This window comes from Zonotrichia leucophrys, chromosome 8, assembly GCF_028769735.1.
Source record: "Zonotrichia leucophrys gambelii isolate GWCS_2022_RI chromosome 8, RI_Zleu_2.0, whole genome shotgun sequence".
Lineage (NCBI taxonomy): Eukaryota > Metazoa > Chordata > Aves > Passeriformes > Passerellidae > Zonotrichia > Zonotrichia leucophrys.
This window is the reverse complement of record NC_088178.1, coordinates 2,314,102-2,331,234: the sequence shown is the minus strand read 5'-3', so window position 1 is coordinate 2,331,234 and position 17,133 is coordinate 2,314,102. Positions and strand designations below refer to the sequence as shown.

General features: G+C 49.8%; 1 protein-coding gene across 2 annotated transcripts in view; it reads left to right on the top strand.

Annotated features, from left to right (window-relative positions):
- Positions 1–2,809: 2,809 nt before the first annotated feature.
- PBX1 (PBX homeobox 1) overlaps positions 2,810–17,133 on the top strand; it is a 131,383-nt gene continuing 117,059 nt past the window's right edge. For both annotated transcript variants that reach the window (XM_064719273.1, XM_064719272.1), the window contains exons 1-2: positions 2,810–3,241; positions 5,732–5,805. In XM_064719273.1, coding sequence (XP_064575343.1) covers positions 3,051–3,241; positions 5,732–5,805 — 265 coding nt within the window. In that variant the 5' untranslated portion in view covers positions 2,810–3,050. The remainder of the gene's footprint in view (positions 3,242–5,731; positions 5,806–17,133) is intronic.

The window sequence follows — 17,133 nt, the reverse complement described above, 5'->3', positions numbered from 1 at the left end:
TTTCAGAAAGATTTAGTGGGTGTAGAGATAATAGAGCATAGTGCTCACTTGTGTCTTGGGGAAGGAGGGGTGATGGTGTTTGGGTTTTAAGGGAGTCCAGTGTCGGCTCCCATGGGGAATATTTTTGGTAATACCTATTGCAATCTCATGCACTTGGAAGGCAGGAGGAGACAGAGGAATGAAATGTGCTTTTCAGGAGAGGTGTTATAAAGGCCCCAGGATTAGTTATCTCTGACAGGAAGGATTTTACAGACTCCAGCAGACAGCAGAGGCAGAATCCTGGCCATTTCTGCACCGACACGTAGATCCTCCAAGGTCCTGCGCCGGGATGCTTCCCTCGGAGCAGCTTGGAGGGTCTCCTGGCTCCTGCTTTCTCCAGCCTGATGTGCTGAGGCATCACACTGTGACTCAGAAAACAGGGAAGGATCTTCAAAACAAGAGTCAGGAGGGTCAACAGGCCAGTGCACCCTGCAGTCCCCAACGTCAGTGTCATCGTGCTCCCTTTCGCGCCGCGCATGCTCAGCTCTGCTGCACTGCCTGTCCTTGGAGCCGCTCAAAATCAAACCCAAAAGACCCTGGGCTGACCTGTGGGGGTGGGAGAGTCCCTGCCAGGGTTTGAGACAGCAAACGTCTAGACTTGGTATGTGAGCAAGCAAGTGGAGGGATGACTAAGTGTCTGAAAGTTTGGACCTTTGCAGAGGAGTCCCTTGGCTCTTCGTTTCTTGGATACAGTTCTGCTTCCTGTGGAGCCATGGAGATGATAATATTTTTTTTCTCCCTTTTTTTTTTTTTAAATTTTTTCCCCCTTTCCAGAAAAGTAAGAAACATCCAGATATGTCTTGGGCGAGAAAGCAGAAACCTTTGAAAAAATTTGGCAAATCAAGACACATGAAGAACGTGTTGAGTGAAACATTTCAGAGCGACAAAAATCAAAACATCTCACTGCGCCTTCAACCGCTTTAAAACATTTTAATGGTTCGAAAGGAAATTTCAAAATGAAAAGTCATGTTTTGCTTAAAACACTAGAAAGTGTTTCATTAAAAAGGAAGAGTGGAAGCAAAACAATTGCCTTATATATTTTTTTCTCACCAAAGAAGCTGATGGGTCTTTCCCCAAGTGATGATGAAGTCAGGAGCTGGGACCAGACACATCTTCCATTGTGTTACAAGGTGCCTGGAGCTGGCAGCCTTGGATTTGAGAAAGGGACAATCTGATGAAGCCATTTGCCATGCAAGAAATTCTTGAATCACCATAACTGTTTTATTTATTCATTTTTAAATGCAAATTTGCAGGCCAGCCCAGTCCTAGGGCCATGCCTGCTGATCAGATGGTGCCTACAGAGATCTTTCCAGACACAAGACAGACTCAGATGCTAGGCAATGAAGAAAGGGGCTGAGGAAGTCCTTCCTTGCCAGAGTGCTGTGACTTGTAGGTTGGAATGGTGGTCTTGGTGCCCTTGGGATCTCTGCTGGCTATTGCTGTGCTGTTTGGGCAGCTGAGGGGCCATCAAGTGTGGGATGTGGCATGCGGGCCTGCGTAATGTGCTTGGACAGGCTCTGCACTGGGAAAGAGAGACAATCACAGAAACAGTCCTAAATTGGAAGGGACCACAGAGGCTCATCCAATCCAAGGTTTAGAGAGAGAAACAGCACCATGAAAAGGCGCTGGTGGCTGAGATGAAAGGATTTCCCTGGAGGCTACAGTGGCCAGGGAACCCTGCTCGTTCCTGGGAGATTTGGGGACAGCATTGGAAGTCAGAGCCAGCCGGATGGCAAGAGGGGCAGTGGGGAGGCACAGAGACTGCCGGGCACCAAGGGGCCGAGGGCATGGGGAAGGCCGACAGGAGGGGAGGAAGGCTAAGGGGAGGTGGGATGGCTGGCTAAGGGGAGCTAAGGAAGGAGAGGCAGAGAGGAGGGGAGGCAGAATGGCTGAGGGTAGGTGGGGGGCAGCGAGGAGCCGGAGCAGCAGCCGTGGGGCCGCGGAGCTCCCGAGGGGAGGCGGAAAGGCTGAGGCAGCGCTCGGAGGGGCGGGGAGCGCGGGCCGGGGCCCGGGCGGGGGCTGAGGGCCGGCGGGGGGCCCCGCATCCCCGGCCCGGGCCGCCCCTTCCCCCTGCGGCGCCGCGCTCGGCCGGGCTCGGTCGCTTTAAGGCGCGGGCGGGGCGCGGCCCCGTCCCACCTCTGAACCCGGAGATTGACGGGCGGGCGCGCAGGGGGCGGTGCAGCCCGCGGGCCGTCCCTCCCGCCGCCGCCGCCGCCAATGGGGCCGGGGGGGCGGGCGGCGCCGCTGCCCCTTCCTCCCCCCGCCCCCGGGCTCCTCCGTGCCAGTTTGAGGAGTCCGGAGCCGAACAAAAGCAGGCGGCGAGGGCCGGAGCGGTGCGCGCAGGCCCGGCGCAGGGGGGGCCCAGCCAGCCCCGAACGCGGCCCCAGGGTGGGGGAAAGTTTGGAGCCCTCCCCCGGTGCGCGGGGGCTCCGCCGCGCTCCGGCCGCGGTAGCTCCGGCGCTGCCATCGCGGGCGGCCGCCCCGCCGCGGCCAGCGCTGCCGCCGCCGCCGCCGCCTCCCCGGGCGCAGCCCCTGCCCCCTGCCCGCCCGCTGCCTCCCCGGCGCGGGGCTGAGCTGCCCTGCTTTTGGAGTCGCCGCCGTTTCCCCTCCCTTCCCCGGAACCCCCCCCTTTCCCTCCCTCCTCCTTCCCTCCCTCCCTCCTCCCTCCTCCTCCTCCTCCTCCTCCTCCTCCTCCAGCAGCCAAAGGGATTTTTTCCCCTTTCTTTTTTCTCTCTCTTTTTTTTTTTTTCCCCTCCTTCCCCCCCCCCCTTTCATTTTTTTCTCCTCCTCCTCTTCCTCCCCGCCGCGGAGCCGGGCGCCAGCGTGAAGGATAAATAAAAAGCGAAGAGGAAGAGGCTGGGGAGGAGGAGGAGGAGGAAGAAGGGGGGGGAGGAAAGAAGAAGAAGAAAGCGAGCAAGAAAAGAAAGCGAGGAGCCAGGCGGCCAGCCCAGCCGCGCCGCTCCCGGCAGCCAGGGCAGGAGGCGGCGGCGGAGCGGGGCCGGCGGCCGGCGATGGATGACCAGCCGCGGCTGATGCACACGCACAGCGGGGTGGGGATGCCGGGGCACCCGGGCCTGTCCCAGCACATGCAGGATGGACCAGGCGGGGCGGAGGGGGAGGCAGGCAGGAAGCAGGACATCGGAGACATCTTACAGCAGATCATGACCATCACGGACCAGAGTTTGGACGAGGCGCAGGCCAGGTGAGAGCGGCGGGGAGCGGGAGAGGGGGGGCAGGTGCCGGGAAGTTTCCCCCGCGCCCCGGCCCGGCCTTTGTTGTCCGGCGGGGGGAGCGCGCCCGGCCGCGGGAGCATCGGGGGACGGGGGTGCTGCTGCTCCTGCTGCGGGGAAATGTGGCCAGGGGGCACGGGGAAAAGAAAGGGGACCGGTGAATACCCCCCCCCCCTCCTCCCCGTTTATTATTTCCCATCTTTCTCCCACCTCCCAACTTCGGGGCGGTTTCGAGGGGTCGCCGCGCCCGCAGCCTCCCCCTGCCTCCATCCACAAACTGGGCCTGGCTTTTCCCAACCTTTTTGGGGTGGGGGGATTTAACTGCGGAGGGTGGTCGTGGTTGGGGCTCCGCTCCGGGCTCCTCCGAAAGAAGCCACCAAGTGCTGCCCCGCTTCTAGGGCTGCTAATAATGTTCTTTCTTAGGCCCCTGTAGTGGTGTTATTTTTTCAGCGCGTTTCTGCGCCTTGAAGATGCTCATAGAAGCTCTGCCTTTTTTCTTTTTTTTTCCCCCTCTTAATTGCAGATGTATTTAAAAAGGAAAAAATAATGCTGTAAGAGCCGGTGTCTGAATTGCCCTGAGCTTCGGAGAGTGCAAACCTAATGCGCACCTTCAAAGGCACTACCAAAAGTTCAGGGAGGGGAGGAGAAAAAAAAAAAAAAAAGAAAGAAGGAATTAGAACAAAAAAGTTGCCCTGAATTGCCTGGGTTACACTTGATATTTCTTCTGGGCTGCAAAGCTGCTTGGTGTGTTGTCCTTCCTCCTGATATTTATGCCCCGAGTTGAAGCAGATTGCTAGAATACATTGTTCCTGGAAAAACGCACCGCACAGCCCCAAAACTCGCTGAAGAACTTGCAGAAGGATAAAAGTACCCCAAACCTCAGCGTCCATCCTCCCTGCCTCCACAGCTTCTCTGGAGCTCCTGCTTACCAAAAATGCTTGTTGTAGGGTTGATCTTATTAATTTTCTTATGTTCTTGCAGGGGCAGAGTAGCTGGGAGGAGGAGGAGGAGGAAATCATTCACTTTCTCCCCGGCCAGACCCGGGGCAGTGAGGGGCTCTTCCTTTGGAAAGTTGCAGGAATCGTGTGTGTTCCTGCCTGGATAATTTAGTGTAGTTAATCAAATCAATAAAACCAAAGCAGAACAGAGCTAGGAGAAGGCTTTATGGGTTTGCCTTGCTGGTCTATTTCAGCTGCTTCCTCACAGTGGCCTTTTTTTTTTTTGTAAATTATTATTATTATTTTTTAATTCTGAGCTGGCAAACACCCCGTATTTATCAATAACATTGGGCTTTGCATTTCCTCCTTCCCTCCTACTATTGCACGGTTGGTTTGCTGCCTCTTTTTTTTTTTTGTTTATTTTTTTCTTCCTTGGTTATTTTTTTTCTAAATTAAGTTTTTTTGGAAGATACAAAGTGCCAGCATTATTTGTAAGAGGGCCCTTACAGCGTACGTTCGTGATTTGCCTATACCCAAATGTCTGCGCCCATCTGGGTGTGCTGATAAGGGAGCACTGTGGTTCTGCAAGGGTATATACCTTTGAGAGACTTCATCAGATATATAAATCTTTTTAGCATGTTGTGGGTGGTGGGGTAAGTAGTGTGAATGTTTGCCAGATGTTCACATCATCTTTCGCGTGTAATTTTGGTTGGTAAACAGAAATTCCCCGTAACCGGCGCCGGATAGCAACAGCCCTGTGTGCAAACTGAACCCTTGGCTAAATCACCCCATGGCTCAAGAGAAAAAAAAAAAAAAAAAATGAAATCACGCTGTTTCTTTGCGTGTGGTGGGTTTTAAAACCAGCCAATTAAAGCGCCCCCTCCCCAAAGTCTCTCCTCAAAACCCACAGGAGAACGGTCAGCTCTGGAATAACAGCAGCCAAAAGGAGCAGCGTTGAATAGCAATCCCTCCCCTTCCCAGAAGCAGCCGGCTGTGATTTTTTAATGTGTTTACTGTCCCTGTTGTAAAGAATTAAATTTTAACACCTGCAAATAAGCTGGATGTAAGTAGCACGGAGGCAGAGGAATGGGGGTTCTCTCTCCATGTGTCTTCCTGTGCTCCGCGTTGGGCGCTGAAATTCCCTGAATTGACAGCTCTAAGCAGGGGATGTTTCCAGCACTGGGGCAAGGAGGAGTTTATTTCCCCTCTGCCTCGCAAATAAAGCACATGGCCTGGTGTGATATTGGACGTGGAGGACAGGGAGAGCCCAGTGCATTGAACATTTGGTCCGAGCTTGGCTCCCAAAAGCTGCTGGTTCTGCCGTGGAGCATCGCGCCGGCCGTGGAGCGCTTTTCATTCCCAAACTGGTGACATTCACCTCCCCTGCCTTGGCTGGGTGGCTGTTTGCAGCACTGGGGGCTCAAACCTGCCCTCCCTACGCCAGCCAGCGTGAATTTGGAAAGTTGCTCCTCGTGGTGACATCCTGAGCTCACCCTCCCCTCTTTTCTTTTCTCTTCTCTCCAGGAAACATGCTTTAAACTGCCACAGGATGAAGCCGGCGCTTTTTAATGTCTTGTGTGAAATCAAAGAAAAAACAGGTAGGAAATCAATGCTGTTGGTTTTTGTATTGTTTTTCTTTTTGTTCTCTGGGGATTTTATTCCCCAAGTTTGTGTGCCCCCCGCCCCAATGCAGCACTGTTTAAGTGGGGAGAAATAACTCGTTGGTATTTAATGCTTCTGGCAGTGGACTTGCATGATGTGGTTTGTGTCTAGAAGAGAAAATATCGTGGTTTAATTTCTATTGTATGGCCTTTCTTTATTTATTGCTTTTTCTGGGGAGAAAAAAAATCAACCCGCTTGCAATTTGTGTCTTGCTCTAGTTTCTTCTTTAAGACATGGCACTGCTTAAAAAACAACAACAAAAAAATCTAAATGCAGAGTGGGTGTGTGGGAAATAATCCCAACAAAATGAAACTGTGCAGTTTTATTACCATTAGTATTCAGGTAAACACAAAGGTTTCTTACTTTTTTTTTTAAAGAAAGAGTTAAAATGCTCTTGTCTGCCAATCATCCAGGCTAGCTCATGTAAGAGCGAGTTGTCAGTTGCCTTTAGTGAAAGCAATATATTAGATTGTTAGTTACTTTAGGGTACTGTTGTTTTATGGCATGGGGTGTTCTCAGGCTTCTTTAGAAGCTAATGGCATGAGAGCTTTGGTTCTGCTGTTTCCCACTTTCCAGACCTCCTACCATGTACTAACACACTTATAACACATCCCAGGGGGGCATTTAAATTTTAAAAGCAACAATTAAAAAATAGCAGTCATCAATCAAGGGTGATCTTAAACAACAGATGCTCAGGGAAGGACATTTAGCAACATGCACCACTTATTTATGTATTTGTTGGAATCTCTCTATTTTTTTTTTTTTAATATAAATGTAAAAAAAAATAAAGTGGGGGGAATGATGGAAATCTGGGGGTGGTTAATCTCTCCTGTTGGCTTTCTGAGCTGACCAGAGTTGATCTGTGGGCTTTCCCAAGCCGCCGTAGCTGCCTTGTTTTAGCACGCTGCAAAGTACTTGACTTTTCCCCCCCTTCCCCCCTCTTTACAACAAGGACTGAAACAGTCAATAATTCATATCTAAGCCATATAAGCAAGGGCATGACATGAATGAAAGTGACAATAAATATGATTGCACACCCAGTTGATATACATTGATAGTTACACATAAAAGGGGAGCAGCTTTCAGAAACCTGAACTGCGTCTTATTTTTTTTTTTTTTTCCCCCGTTCTTAAATATATATATCTAAAACCTCCCAGCATGAGCAGCTGATTGAAAATACAATTACTTGACTCCTGCAATATATATAAAATGACTAAGAGGGCCCTTTGTTAAGCGTTGTTTGTGCAGCGTGTAGCCCAGACAAAGCACCTACCGATGGCATTCGGCTCTCCCGAGCCCTGCCGGCTGCGGGGCCGCCTCTGACCTTCCCGAGGAGTCCTTCCCTGCTGACTTCCCATAAGAACCAGCAGTGGGTTTGGTGTGGGGACCTCCAGACTCTTCTTATGCTGTAATGTGAGAGAGTCTACGCAGGGAGAAGGGTTCGGGATTTTATAGCGTTCCCCCACGCGCCTCCGCAAAAAAAGGGAGCCACCGAGTTCCTTTCCTTCTTCTCTCTTTCTCCTGTAATTTTGTGTGAGCCAAGGAACCTTTGCCTGTCTCTTCCCTAAGTGTGTTTGATGCTGTATTTGATGCTCCATATGTTCCCTGTGCAGGGACACTTTTTGGCAGAGTAACTGTTCAGTCCCAGCTCTGCTTCGTTATCAGCGCAGCGGCAAAGTTAGGGAGCAAGGAATCTGCTGGGACTAAACTTGGTGGGGAAAGCCAGGTGAGCTCAGGGATGCTGTGAGGTCCCAGTGAGCTGGAGAGGGATGAGGAGCTGTGCATAGCCACAGTGACAGGGTGTGATAATGCCTGTCTGCAAAGGAAAATGGAAAGGGATGGTATAGGGCAAAGCATGCTGCTGGAAATAAGGATATTCAGGTGTGAACTGGGGGTGTTTTATGTTTTTATAAATGCTGTTTGTTGGTGTTGTGCCTGGATTCCTTGGCTTACGGGGCTGTGCTGTGGAGGTCTCCAAAGAGGTTGACTCGAGATGGCTTTTGGAGCGTTGTTTATCTACCCTTGGATATGTTTGCGGTGAATTCTTTCACTTTGCAAATTCAAAGACCTCCTCCCCTCTTCCCCCCCCCAATCTGCATCCCCAAAAGTCACACTTCATAAGAAAGCAAACAGCCAGATGGTTTCGGTTTATTTTTATTATTTTTTTTTTTAATCACTGCTTTGTGGGCCCAATGCTAGGAGGAAGTTTGCCTTGTTTTTTCTGGGGCCGAGGGTACCGCCTGCGTCTGTTTGCTTACCCCTTCCTCGCGGGCAGCGGCGTGAAAGTTGAGCCAACTTCTCGCTTCCCACTTTCCATGTAGCTTCCCAGATTTTTGCATGTGTGGCGTTTGAAATCCTGGTGATTGTTTGTGGTCACTGGTGGGTGTTTGAAAGTGCGTGCGTACATCTTCCCCCCGGCGTTATGATGTGCAGAAATGTGCGTTCGGTTACCCCGCTGCCTGATTTAAGTGACTCCAGAGCCTTGCAGAGACTTTACCACCATCTCTCGCAACATTATGGCTACTATTTCATAGTGTTAACCTTGTCTTGAGCAAACCCAAAGTGTCCATAAAGTTCTTACAAAAATAGGTCATCTCTACTGGCCAAAGAGTCGCCTTTTGCATTTGGGCTCTTCAGTTTTTTTTAAAGTATTTATTATCACTTTTAAAAATTATAATGATAAATGGCAACCCCCAGAGCTTTTTTATTTTTTTTTTTTTTTTGTCTGCAGACCTTTGGGGTGATATCTGTTTAAAAGTAATAAAAGTTGAGAGATCTGATCCAGGCAGGAGTATGTAGGGGAAGGAAAAAAATTGCTGCTTAAATATACATCGAAGTTGTCGGCGTTCATTTGGTGTGTTTTCACTTGCTGTTGGTCGCTTTGTTGCGAGGGAAGGGGCAGGACTGCCTTCAAATGGCTGGCTGGCTGGCTTTTTGGAATAATAATTATGGAAATGGGAGGCATTGTTGTCCTAAATACAATTGATTCCTCCATCAATAGGGATTGAAATCGGAAATTGCATTCCTGATTTATAAAAAGTTTGAAGGCAGGGGTAGGGTCTCTGTCTTTATGGCTGTTTATTTTTTTTTTCCCCTCTTGTTTTTTTCCCCTCTCTCTTGGTATGTTTTTTTTTTTTTAAGCTGTTCTCTGCATGAGCAGAATAGCTAAGCAGAAGAATCAGGCAAGGCGTACGCAGACGTGGGGTCCTTGGATGGCAAACTGGAAAATATCTGCTGTCAAAATGCAGCAGCATCTATTTCAGCTGTGAGCCTTTCCCAACTCCCATCTCGTTCGGCAGGGACCGGTGGGGAGAGGCTGAGCACAGGATATATGACCATTTAATCTGATTCCTCCTCCTTAAGAGCTTTTCCCATCGTTTCACTTTCTCTGCTCATTTGGGGGAGGTGAGGGCATCGGGCAAATTCTCTACTTCTTAAGAAGACCCTGACTTTGCATTTGAAATCCCACAATTTTTTATTTTCTTAGCCTCCTCTCCCTCCTGTGTTGAAGGAATTCGGGATTAAAAGAAAAATGTACATAGCACCAATGGGGGGGATTTACAAAGTGGAATATTTATAGACAGCACTGATTAGCCATGCAATTGTTGTTGAATAATGGGTTTGTTGTCTTTTTTTTTTTTTTTTTTTTTTTTTTTGTAATTTTAGAACATAATAGCTATATAAGGTGCCTCTTAGCTACCTTTCCCTGTGCATTATCTTCACCAAACTTAACTCAAATCAGATCTTTGGAGGAGGTAGGATTTTTCCCCTTCTTCTCTTCCTTAACACCCCTTTGTTCTCTCCAGCTCTGTGTTCAATTAACACCCCCATCGCAGAACTGTAGTCTTTTTTTTTTTTTTTTTTTTTTAATGTCTGTTACTGTATTTCACTTCTGACACCTCTCTTATTATTCTTGCCTGCTATTTCTCTTTAATATAGCAATTATGATATGGGGTTTCTTTTTCTTCCTCCCTCCCTCCCCTCTTTTCCCCACGCCCCAAGTAAAACCCCACCAGGAGCAGTGTGGGGAGAAGAGGGGCAGATGGGGTGTGTGCAGTGCTGGGGTTTTTGGGGTGTGGGGCAGAGCTTTAACAGGGGTACACTGGCAAGCCTAGTGCCCCTTGGCTCAAGCATTCCTCCCAGCAGGATGGGGCAGCTTGCTTTCCTTCCCCAGGGTATCAAATCCTGCCCTCCTCCTTATCCTGCCTTTCCACTGAGGAGGTTTCCCAAGGCGCAGGAGAGAGTTCAAAACCCCGATTTGAATTTCAATGCAATTCTTGCACCTAAGGCATCATTCTGCTGCTTGGAAAGAAAGCTCATCAGGAAAGTGCTCAGTCCTGCAGCCCTGCAGGATCCGGGTCCCTGCTCAGCTTGCTCAGCTCTGGGCAGGTCCAGCCCTTGCCCGGCTGCTCTCCCTCCTGCCCTTCAAAGGGGAGGAGGCCTTTGCTTTGATATTTGTTATTACTGATTTTTTTATTTTTTTCCCCTTCCAGTTGAAAGGCTTTGAAGGCAAAAGTGATGTTTCTCTCTCAGTGCCAGGCAGAGTCTGCAGGGTCCCTGGTGTGGCTGCCCTGGGGGGAAGTGAAACATTTTGGGAGAGTGGGGCCTCCAGCCCCATCCACGCTGCCTGAGGAAGCCTTGCTGTAACTCACAATTAAATTGCTTCCAGAAACCTGATGTCTTCAAGGGAAAGGAGGGGAGGGAGTGTGCAAGGGACTAGAAGATAGGGATGGTTTGGTGGACCTTGGCTTGGTGGAGGAGTGGCTACCTCTGGGACTGGAAACCACTCATCCTGATGAGAGATGGGACATGTCCCAGTAGGTCCTGGCAGCTGGAAGGAGCAGGGTCTTCAGGGCTGGACCTGTCCCTAAAACTAGTTTGTTTTCTGGGCTTTTATTTTCCAGTATGGTGGTGTCCATCAGGGGGATGAATGGCTTTGGAGGAGCGTGCTCTGGGGCAGGCTTCTCTTTTTTACTTTTAATTTCATATTTTCTTCTTCTCCTCCCCTGGTAGCATGTGGTTGGAGCTCTTTGAATGGAGCAGGCTTAATTAGTTTAATCAAAATTGGCCTCCTGCAATCCTCCAGGGGAGGAGGTGGGAAGAACAGGGCTGCCAGTGGGCTCTTCTTCCCACCTCCTCTCCCTCAGCCCTGCCATCAAAGCAGAGAAACCAGGGCTGGCTCTGGCATAACATTCCTGCTCCTGAGGGGCTCCCCGTGATTTGGGGTGTACTGGAGCAAACTTGTTTGCTTTTTATTTCAAGCAGTTTAACTGTTTTATTATGGGTGCCTGATGTTGAGCAAACTTTGTTGTGATTGCAGCAGAGCAGGAAGGTGCTCATGGAGGGTCTGCTGTGTCTTGTTGCTCCCAGCCCTGTCTGTTTTTTCCTGGGAAATGGATGAGCCACTCTTGCAGCTCTTGATCCCCATGCTCCCAAGTTTCCAAGCCTTTGCTTGCCCTGGCCTCCCAGGTTTTGGGTGGCTTTGGGTCCAGGGATGGAGGGTTCCTGGATCAGCTCACTATTTGGGTAATTCCTGCTGACAAGGCACAGAAGAGAACAAATCTGCATTCACTATTAATGCATGCTGGAAAAATACCTGTATTAACCATAAACAGCAGCTAACCAGAGCATTGTCTTCCATAAATGTTGGGTGTTTTCCCTGCTGCTATGGGTCTCTCTCCAGTCCATCTCCCCTCTGCATGATCCTGGCAGCAGTCAGTTTGTGGGTGAGTCCAGGGAAAGAGATCCTGTTATTGGGCCTTGTAGCTCCAAATGAGAAACTCAGAAGATCTTTCAGGCCTAAATTTCTCCAGGGAAAAGTGGTTCAAGTTGCCTTATTTGAGACCTGCAGAGGGATTTCCTCCTTGGAGCGCTGAGTGTCTGCAAGCAGAGCTTTTCTAAATGCTCTCAAATGTGAGATTTATTCTTGTTAGCAGGACTCGTGCCGGCCCTGGGTTTGAGGGCAGCGGTTGTAAACAAAACACAGAGAAACTCTGAGACAATTTCATCATGGTTTGTTTTTTGTTTTTTTTTTTTTCCCGTCACAAGGAAATTACTGCATGCAGCAATCCTTGAGAGGAGTAGGGTGGTGGTTTAAACATAAATGGGTTTGTTTGCAGTGAGATATAGTAGGCTGTGCTGCTGCTTCTGCTGAATCAGAGCTGTGGATTTTGGCAGGGAGAAGGCAGGAAGACAGGATTCCTCATCTGCCTTTGCTTCAGCACCTTATTCCCCAGTTCCTCCTTTAATCCTGGAACTGCTGCCTTCTCTGCTAATGAAGCTCTGCAGAGGATTTTGTGATCTCTTGGAAATCTGCTGAGAAGGATTGTACTACTGCCTTTTTTCCCCTCCTTGTGCTTGGAGTTGGGCTGCTTTGGGAGACAGCAGGGCCTGTCTTGTGTGCCCTGTGCACTACAGGGGTGGTTTGCAGTTGATGCAAAATATGAGGAGCCCAATAGGAATGGGGCTGAGTTTTCCCCTGAAGAAGTGATATTATTTATTTTTCCGCCTTTTTTATTATTTGTAATTTTTTTTTTTTCTTCCTGCTTTGCATTCCTATGGCAGTGAGTTTCTCTTGGTAACATGCTGTGGGGAAGGTGATATGCACAAAACTGGCTCCGTGGCCCCCAGAGCAGGATGCCCACACTTTTGGGCTGAGTCTTGAGGCATTTGGGTGCCATGCAGGGAGAAGTGATGGTCCCTTGTGCTGCAGGGATGTGCCCTGATCAGTGCCTAGCATGGGGGACTCCGTGCTGGGTCAGGCTTTGGAAGGAGGTAATGTGATTTACAGCAATGGATCTGGTTAATAATCTCCAGCAGCTTCTGTATACTCAGGGGCTGCTCGTATTCCCAGCCAGGTGTTTGCAGACCAGATCAATATGGCCCTATTTGCATGGGGCTGTCCTTAATCTAATAAACCAACCTCAATCTGCATCCTTTGCTTTCCCCAAACATCCATCGGGCTCTGGTCTGGCGAGTGTTCCCCATGGTGGGAGAAGGTGTTTGTGAGCACTGCCTGGCTCCTGGGCTGCCAGCCTGGGGTCACACGTGGCATCCCAAGGCTGCACCCTCTGCCAGAGCCCAGGCTGTGTGAGCACCCCAGATTTTTGGGTGTGCGTGGTGCTTTGCAGATAAACAGCTCCCCAGTGCACTCCCGAGGCATTGGTATTGGGGCTTTTTTGTGAAACCCACATTGCCTTTGGGGAGCATCTGCTGGGAACTCCCTTGGAAACCAAAGCTGATGGTTTTGTGGGCTGGGTGGTCGGCAGCTTCTGCTCAAAACTGCCTCGGAGGTGCTGCATCCCCCAGCGGCTTAAATAATCCAGGGTGGCGGGTGCTATAGGGATAAATTACAGAAAGCTGTGGCCTGAGGAGGCTGTGGGCTGAATACATTAGTGTGTGTTGTCAGGCCAGGCTCAGGAGGGACTCAGGTGATGCTTTCTCCCAGTGCTGGGAATCACTTGGCCTGGAATTATTGATTTGCAACTGTGTCAAGTAAAAAAAAAAAAAAGGAATAATAATATCTCTTGGCCTTGTGTTTGTGAGCTGTGCCCCTGTATGTGTGCATATATATAATTTTTTTTTTTTTTTTTTTGAGCTGGAACAGAAAGGCACTTCTCCTGGCTCCTTTTCCTGGTGGGGAAGGCAAGGCAGCCAGGGAATGGGCAGCCAGTGGAGGGTTTGGCTGCCAGGGAAGCCGTGCCTGCCGAGGAGCAGAGTGCTGCTGGTGATGCTCCGTGTTTTGGGGAGCCACCACGGATAATAGAAATCCCCTGTGACACCTTGAGGGAGCCATATATTGTCACTGTCCCCTCCCTTCCCAGCCTTTTATTTATAGGAGAAGCCTTACCCAAAATAGCTTTTTTGCTTGCCCTAAGCTGATGGGTTCTTTCCAGCCCCCTCCACCCTTTTTTTCCCCTTAAATCTACTGATAAATGGAAAGCCCTCGGAAGAGCCAGTGCTGTGAGGAGCTGCTCTAATCTAAAATGATAACTTTGCCATTTTACTTCAGCCTTGTTGAAAAACGAGCAGAGCTGCCTTTGCAAGTGAGATCAGCCTGCTTAAATGCTGGTGCCTGGATTTTTGTTTCTCACCCGAGTAGAATCCTGGAAACTCAGTTCATCATTTCCACATCCCATTTTTGGTTTCACACAACCTGGCTGGCCTGCCCATCCTCGTTACCAGAAGAGGAAAATCAAGTTTCTCTCCTGGTTGGATAACATTTTCAAATTCCAGCGTGATGTTGATTAGAAGAATTAGCAGTGGCAGGTTACCCAGCAAAAATCCCTTTCCAGTTGTGAGGTGTTCCTTGCTGGTTGCTGCTTCTTGCCCAACTCCAGCATCCCAATTCCAGATATGTCTCCACAGCGTGGGGATTTTTCTCTCTTAACTCAGTGCAGTTGTTTCCTTTTGACATTTGATATTTACAAGGCTGGAGCCAAACTGAAAGTGAATCTGCCCATAACTCTACTAAATGTGCCTTTCTAATTTCAACATTAATGTTTCAAAACCCAAGCTGCTGGTGGGTGTACCTTTGCTTGTTTACACACATCTTTTTTTTATTTTTTTCCTTGTGCTGTGATTCTCTGGTGAAACATTAGGAATGATACAATACCTGGAGCCTCTGCATGGATTGGTCTCTGGCTTTCAGCTGTAAATTTGGCTTTTAACCCCTAAATCTCTAATTTTAAAAGCCTGCAAGTGTTTTAGGTTAGTATTTTTTTTTGTTTGAGAGGAGCCTGCTTATATGCAAAATTATTATTGTAATATATGATTCATTACAATAATATTGCAGGAATTTTCAATAAGATGATTGATTGCAATATTGCAATCAATTGCAAAAATATTATTTCAAATACTGCGATAACGTGATGAATTTGCAATCCTCTGATTATTGCAAATCTCTAGACAAAAGGCTAGAGATTGCAGTTCACAGGGTAAAAGGAATTAGCTGGAAAGAGTTGTGGCTGTCAATCCTGACTTGATAGCACAGGACACAGCCCTTCCCCCGGTAGGTTTAGCGTGGAGCTGGCGCTTTCCAGAAGAGCGCTTGCTCACATTTAGGGAAGTTACAGGCAGCGGGACACACTGCATGGTTGGAAGTGTGTTTTGAGGGGTTTTGAACCTTGCTTTGAAGGAATCACCTCTTTATTTCTGATACAGATTGACGAGGGTGCAGCGTGGTGCTGTGAGAGAGCGAGGAGCCGCTCCCGGAGCGGTTTGGGGGGAGCAGGTGGCAGGAATGGTGTTTTCACTGAATGTATTATTCCCCCGGAAAATCCTGGCTGTTAGATCTGGTCAGCAGATGCGAAGTGTCGATCGCTATCGGCGGTGGGAAGGCACTTGCAATATACTTTGCTAATGGAGAAGAACCCGAGGAGCAATTCCCTGATTTACGCTCTCGGCGATGTGAAATGAAACCGGCTGAAGCGCTTTGCTCGGCGAGCTCGTAGCAGACCACTTCTTCCTCCCTACTTGATGCAGATTTTTCCAAAGAGGCTTTTTCTTGGCTCTGTTGCTGGGTGGCCAGAGGTGGCTGGGAGGCACGGACCCCTTAAATGCATCTGGAGGCACAAAGCATCCAGCATGGGGGAGCAGGGAGCAAGCAGCGCCCGCTGTAGCTCACTCCAAAGCCCCGGTACAATTCTGTCCCCAAGTGGCTGAAAAGGTCATTTAGCACAAGAGCAAACGTTTATTTTTTTTTTTCATTCCCTCAAATAGTCAAATTAGCATCCCTCCTCTGCCACAGGAGCTGCTGGAGGGGGCATCCTGAGAGGGATTATAGGTAGAAGTGCCTGGGCCTGGGCTGTTCCTCTCCCGAAGGTCCCCGGCTGCTATTTGCACATCCCAGTGTCTGACTGCGGCTGGCATTTCCCCCGTTTGCTGGAATTTACTTTCTGCCTGGCGAGGGCATTGGGTAACATTTGCACACCTGGGCTGCTTAAGCTGCACAGGGGCTGGGGGGATGTGTTGGAGAAGGTCAGGGGTCTCTATTTTCCTTGTGGGCAGGAGGGAGCAGGGAGAGCAGCTGCTGGTGCTGTGTCCTCTCCAGAGGCAGCGAGCAGGAGGGGGGAAATGGTGTTGTGTCATGTCACAATGTCTGTGCAACCATCTGGACCTGCTCTGATGTTGGGTGGCTGCAGGCTTGGCCCTGGCTCTGGGGAGCTCAGACCCTGCTGGGTTTGCTCTTGTGGATGGATTGGATGGGCAGTGGGTGCCTGGTTGGTTTTTATTGTATTTATCTGTGTTTCCTTTTGGATAGGATTGCAGTGCATACCTGGCAGGTGCACAGCCTGGGGTGGGAGTTTTCCTTGGAAATAACTCTTCTGCATCCAGGTCTCGGAAGTCATGGGATCCTCACCTGTGGGCTGTTGGGGATAAGGATGTGCAGCAGCATGATGGCATGGCTGGACGCTCAGAGAGACTGTCCCAAGGGCAGACTGGAATTGTTTACCATGAGAAACTCACAAATAGCATGGAAGGAGGTGAGGCACAGCAGAGAGTGGTGGCAGGGGATGTCCTTGGTCTTTCCATGTGTCCTGAGGCGGTGGCAAATCCACATGGGTAGAAGGGCAGATTTTAATTTCCCTTTTTCTGATGTTTTTGGCTAGGCCTTGCAGATGTCCTTCTGCACAGGCAGCACATCCAGGGCTCTGAGAGCCAGGGGCCAGGACAGAAAGTGCAGCCCATGGTGGCACAGTGCTCCCAGACCCCGTTGGGAGCAGCGGGCACGGCTGGCAGAGCATGCCAGTGCTGCGGGCAAGGGCAGCCCGTGGACCTGCTGCATCATCCTGGGCTGGGATTGGGAAAGGAGCTGTGCAATTAGGAGAGGTCCCTGTGGTTTGTGTTTGAAAGGAGCTCCATTAGGGTAATTTTTAAGCTGCTGTTTAATCAGAAGGCTGTCTGCTAATAAGAGAGGGAAATGCTGGGTGGATCTGTGCTTGTGCTGCATCCCCTCTTCCTGGTTGCTTTTGCTTTTTTTTAATTGCTTTTGCTTCACCCTTTGGGAATGCTACCCCAGAGGCACCCAGGTGCTCATCAGCACCACTGGGTAGGGCTTTCCAAGGATTTCCTTGGCCTCTTGCCTATTGTGTGTAGTTATATCTTGCTGCCTTCCTCTTGGTGCATCTCCTCCCTGTGCACAGGCACCCGTGCTGGGTCTCACCCTGGTCAGGGATTGCCCTTGCAGGTTCCTGAGGGAAGCCAGTCCTGATGGCTCCATGGAGGGCTCCTGAGAGTCAGCAAGGAGCATGGAGGAGACCTAA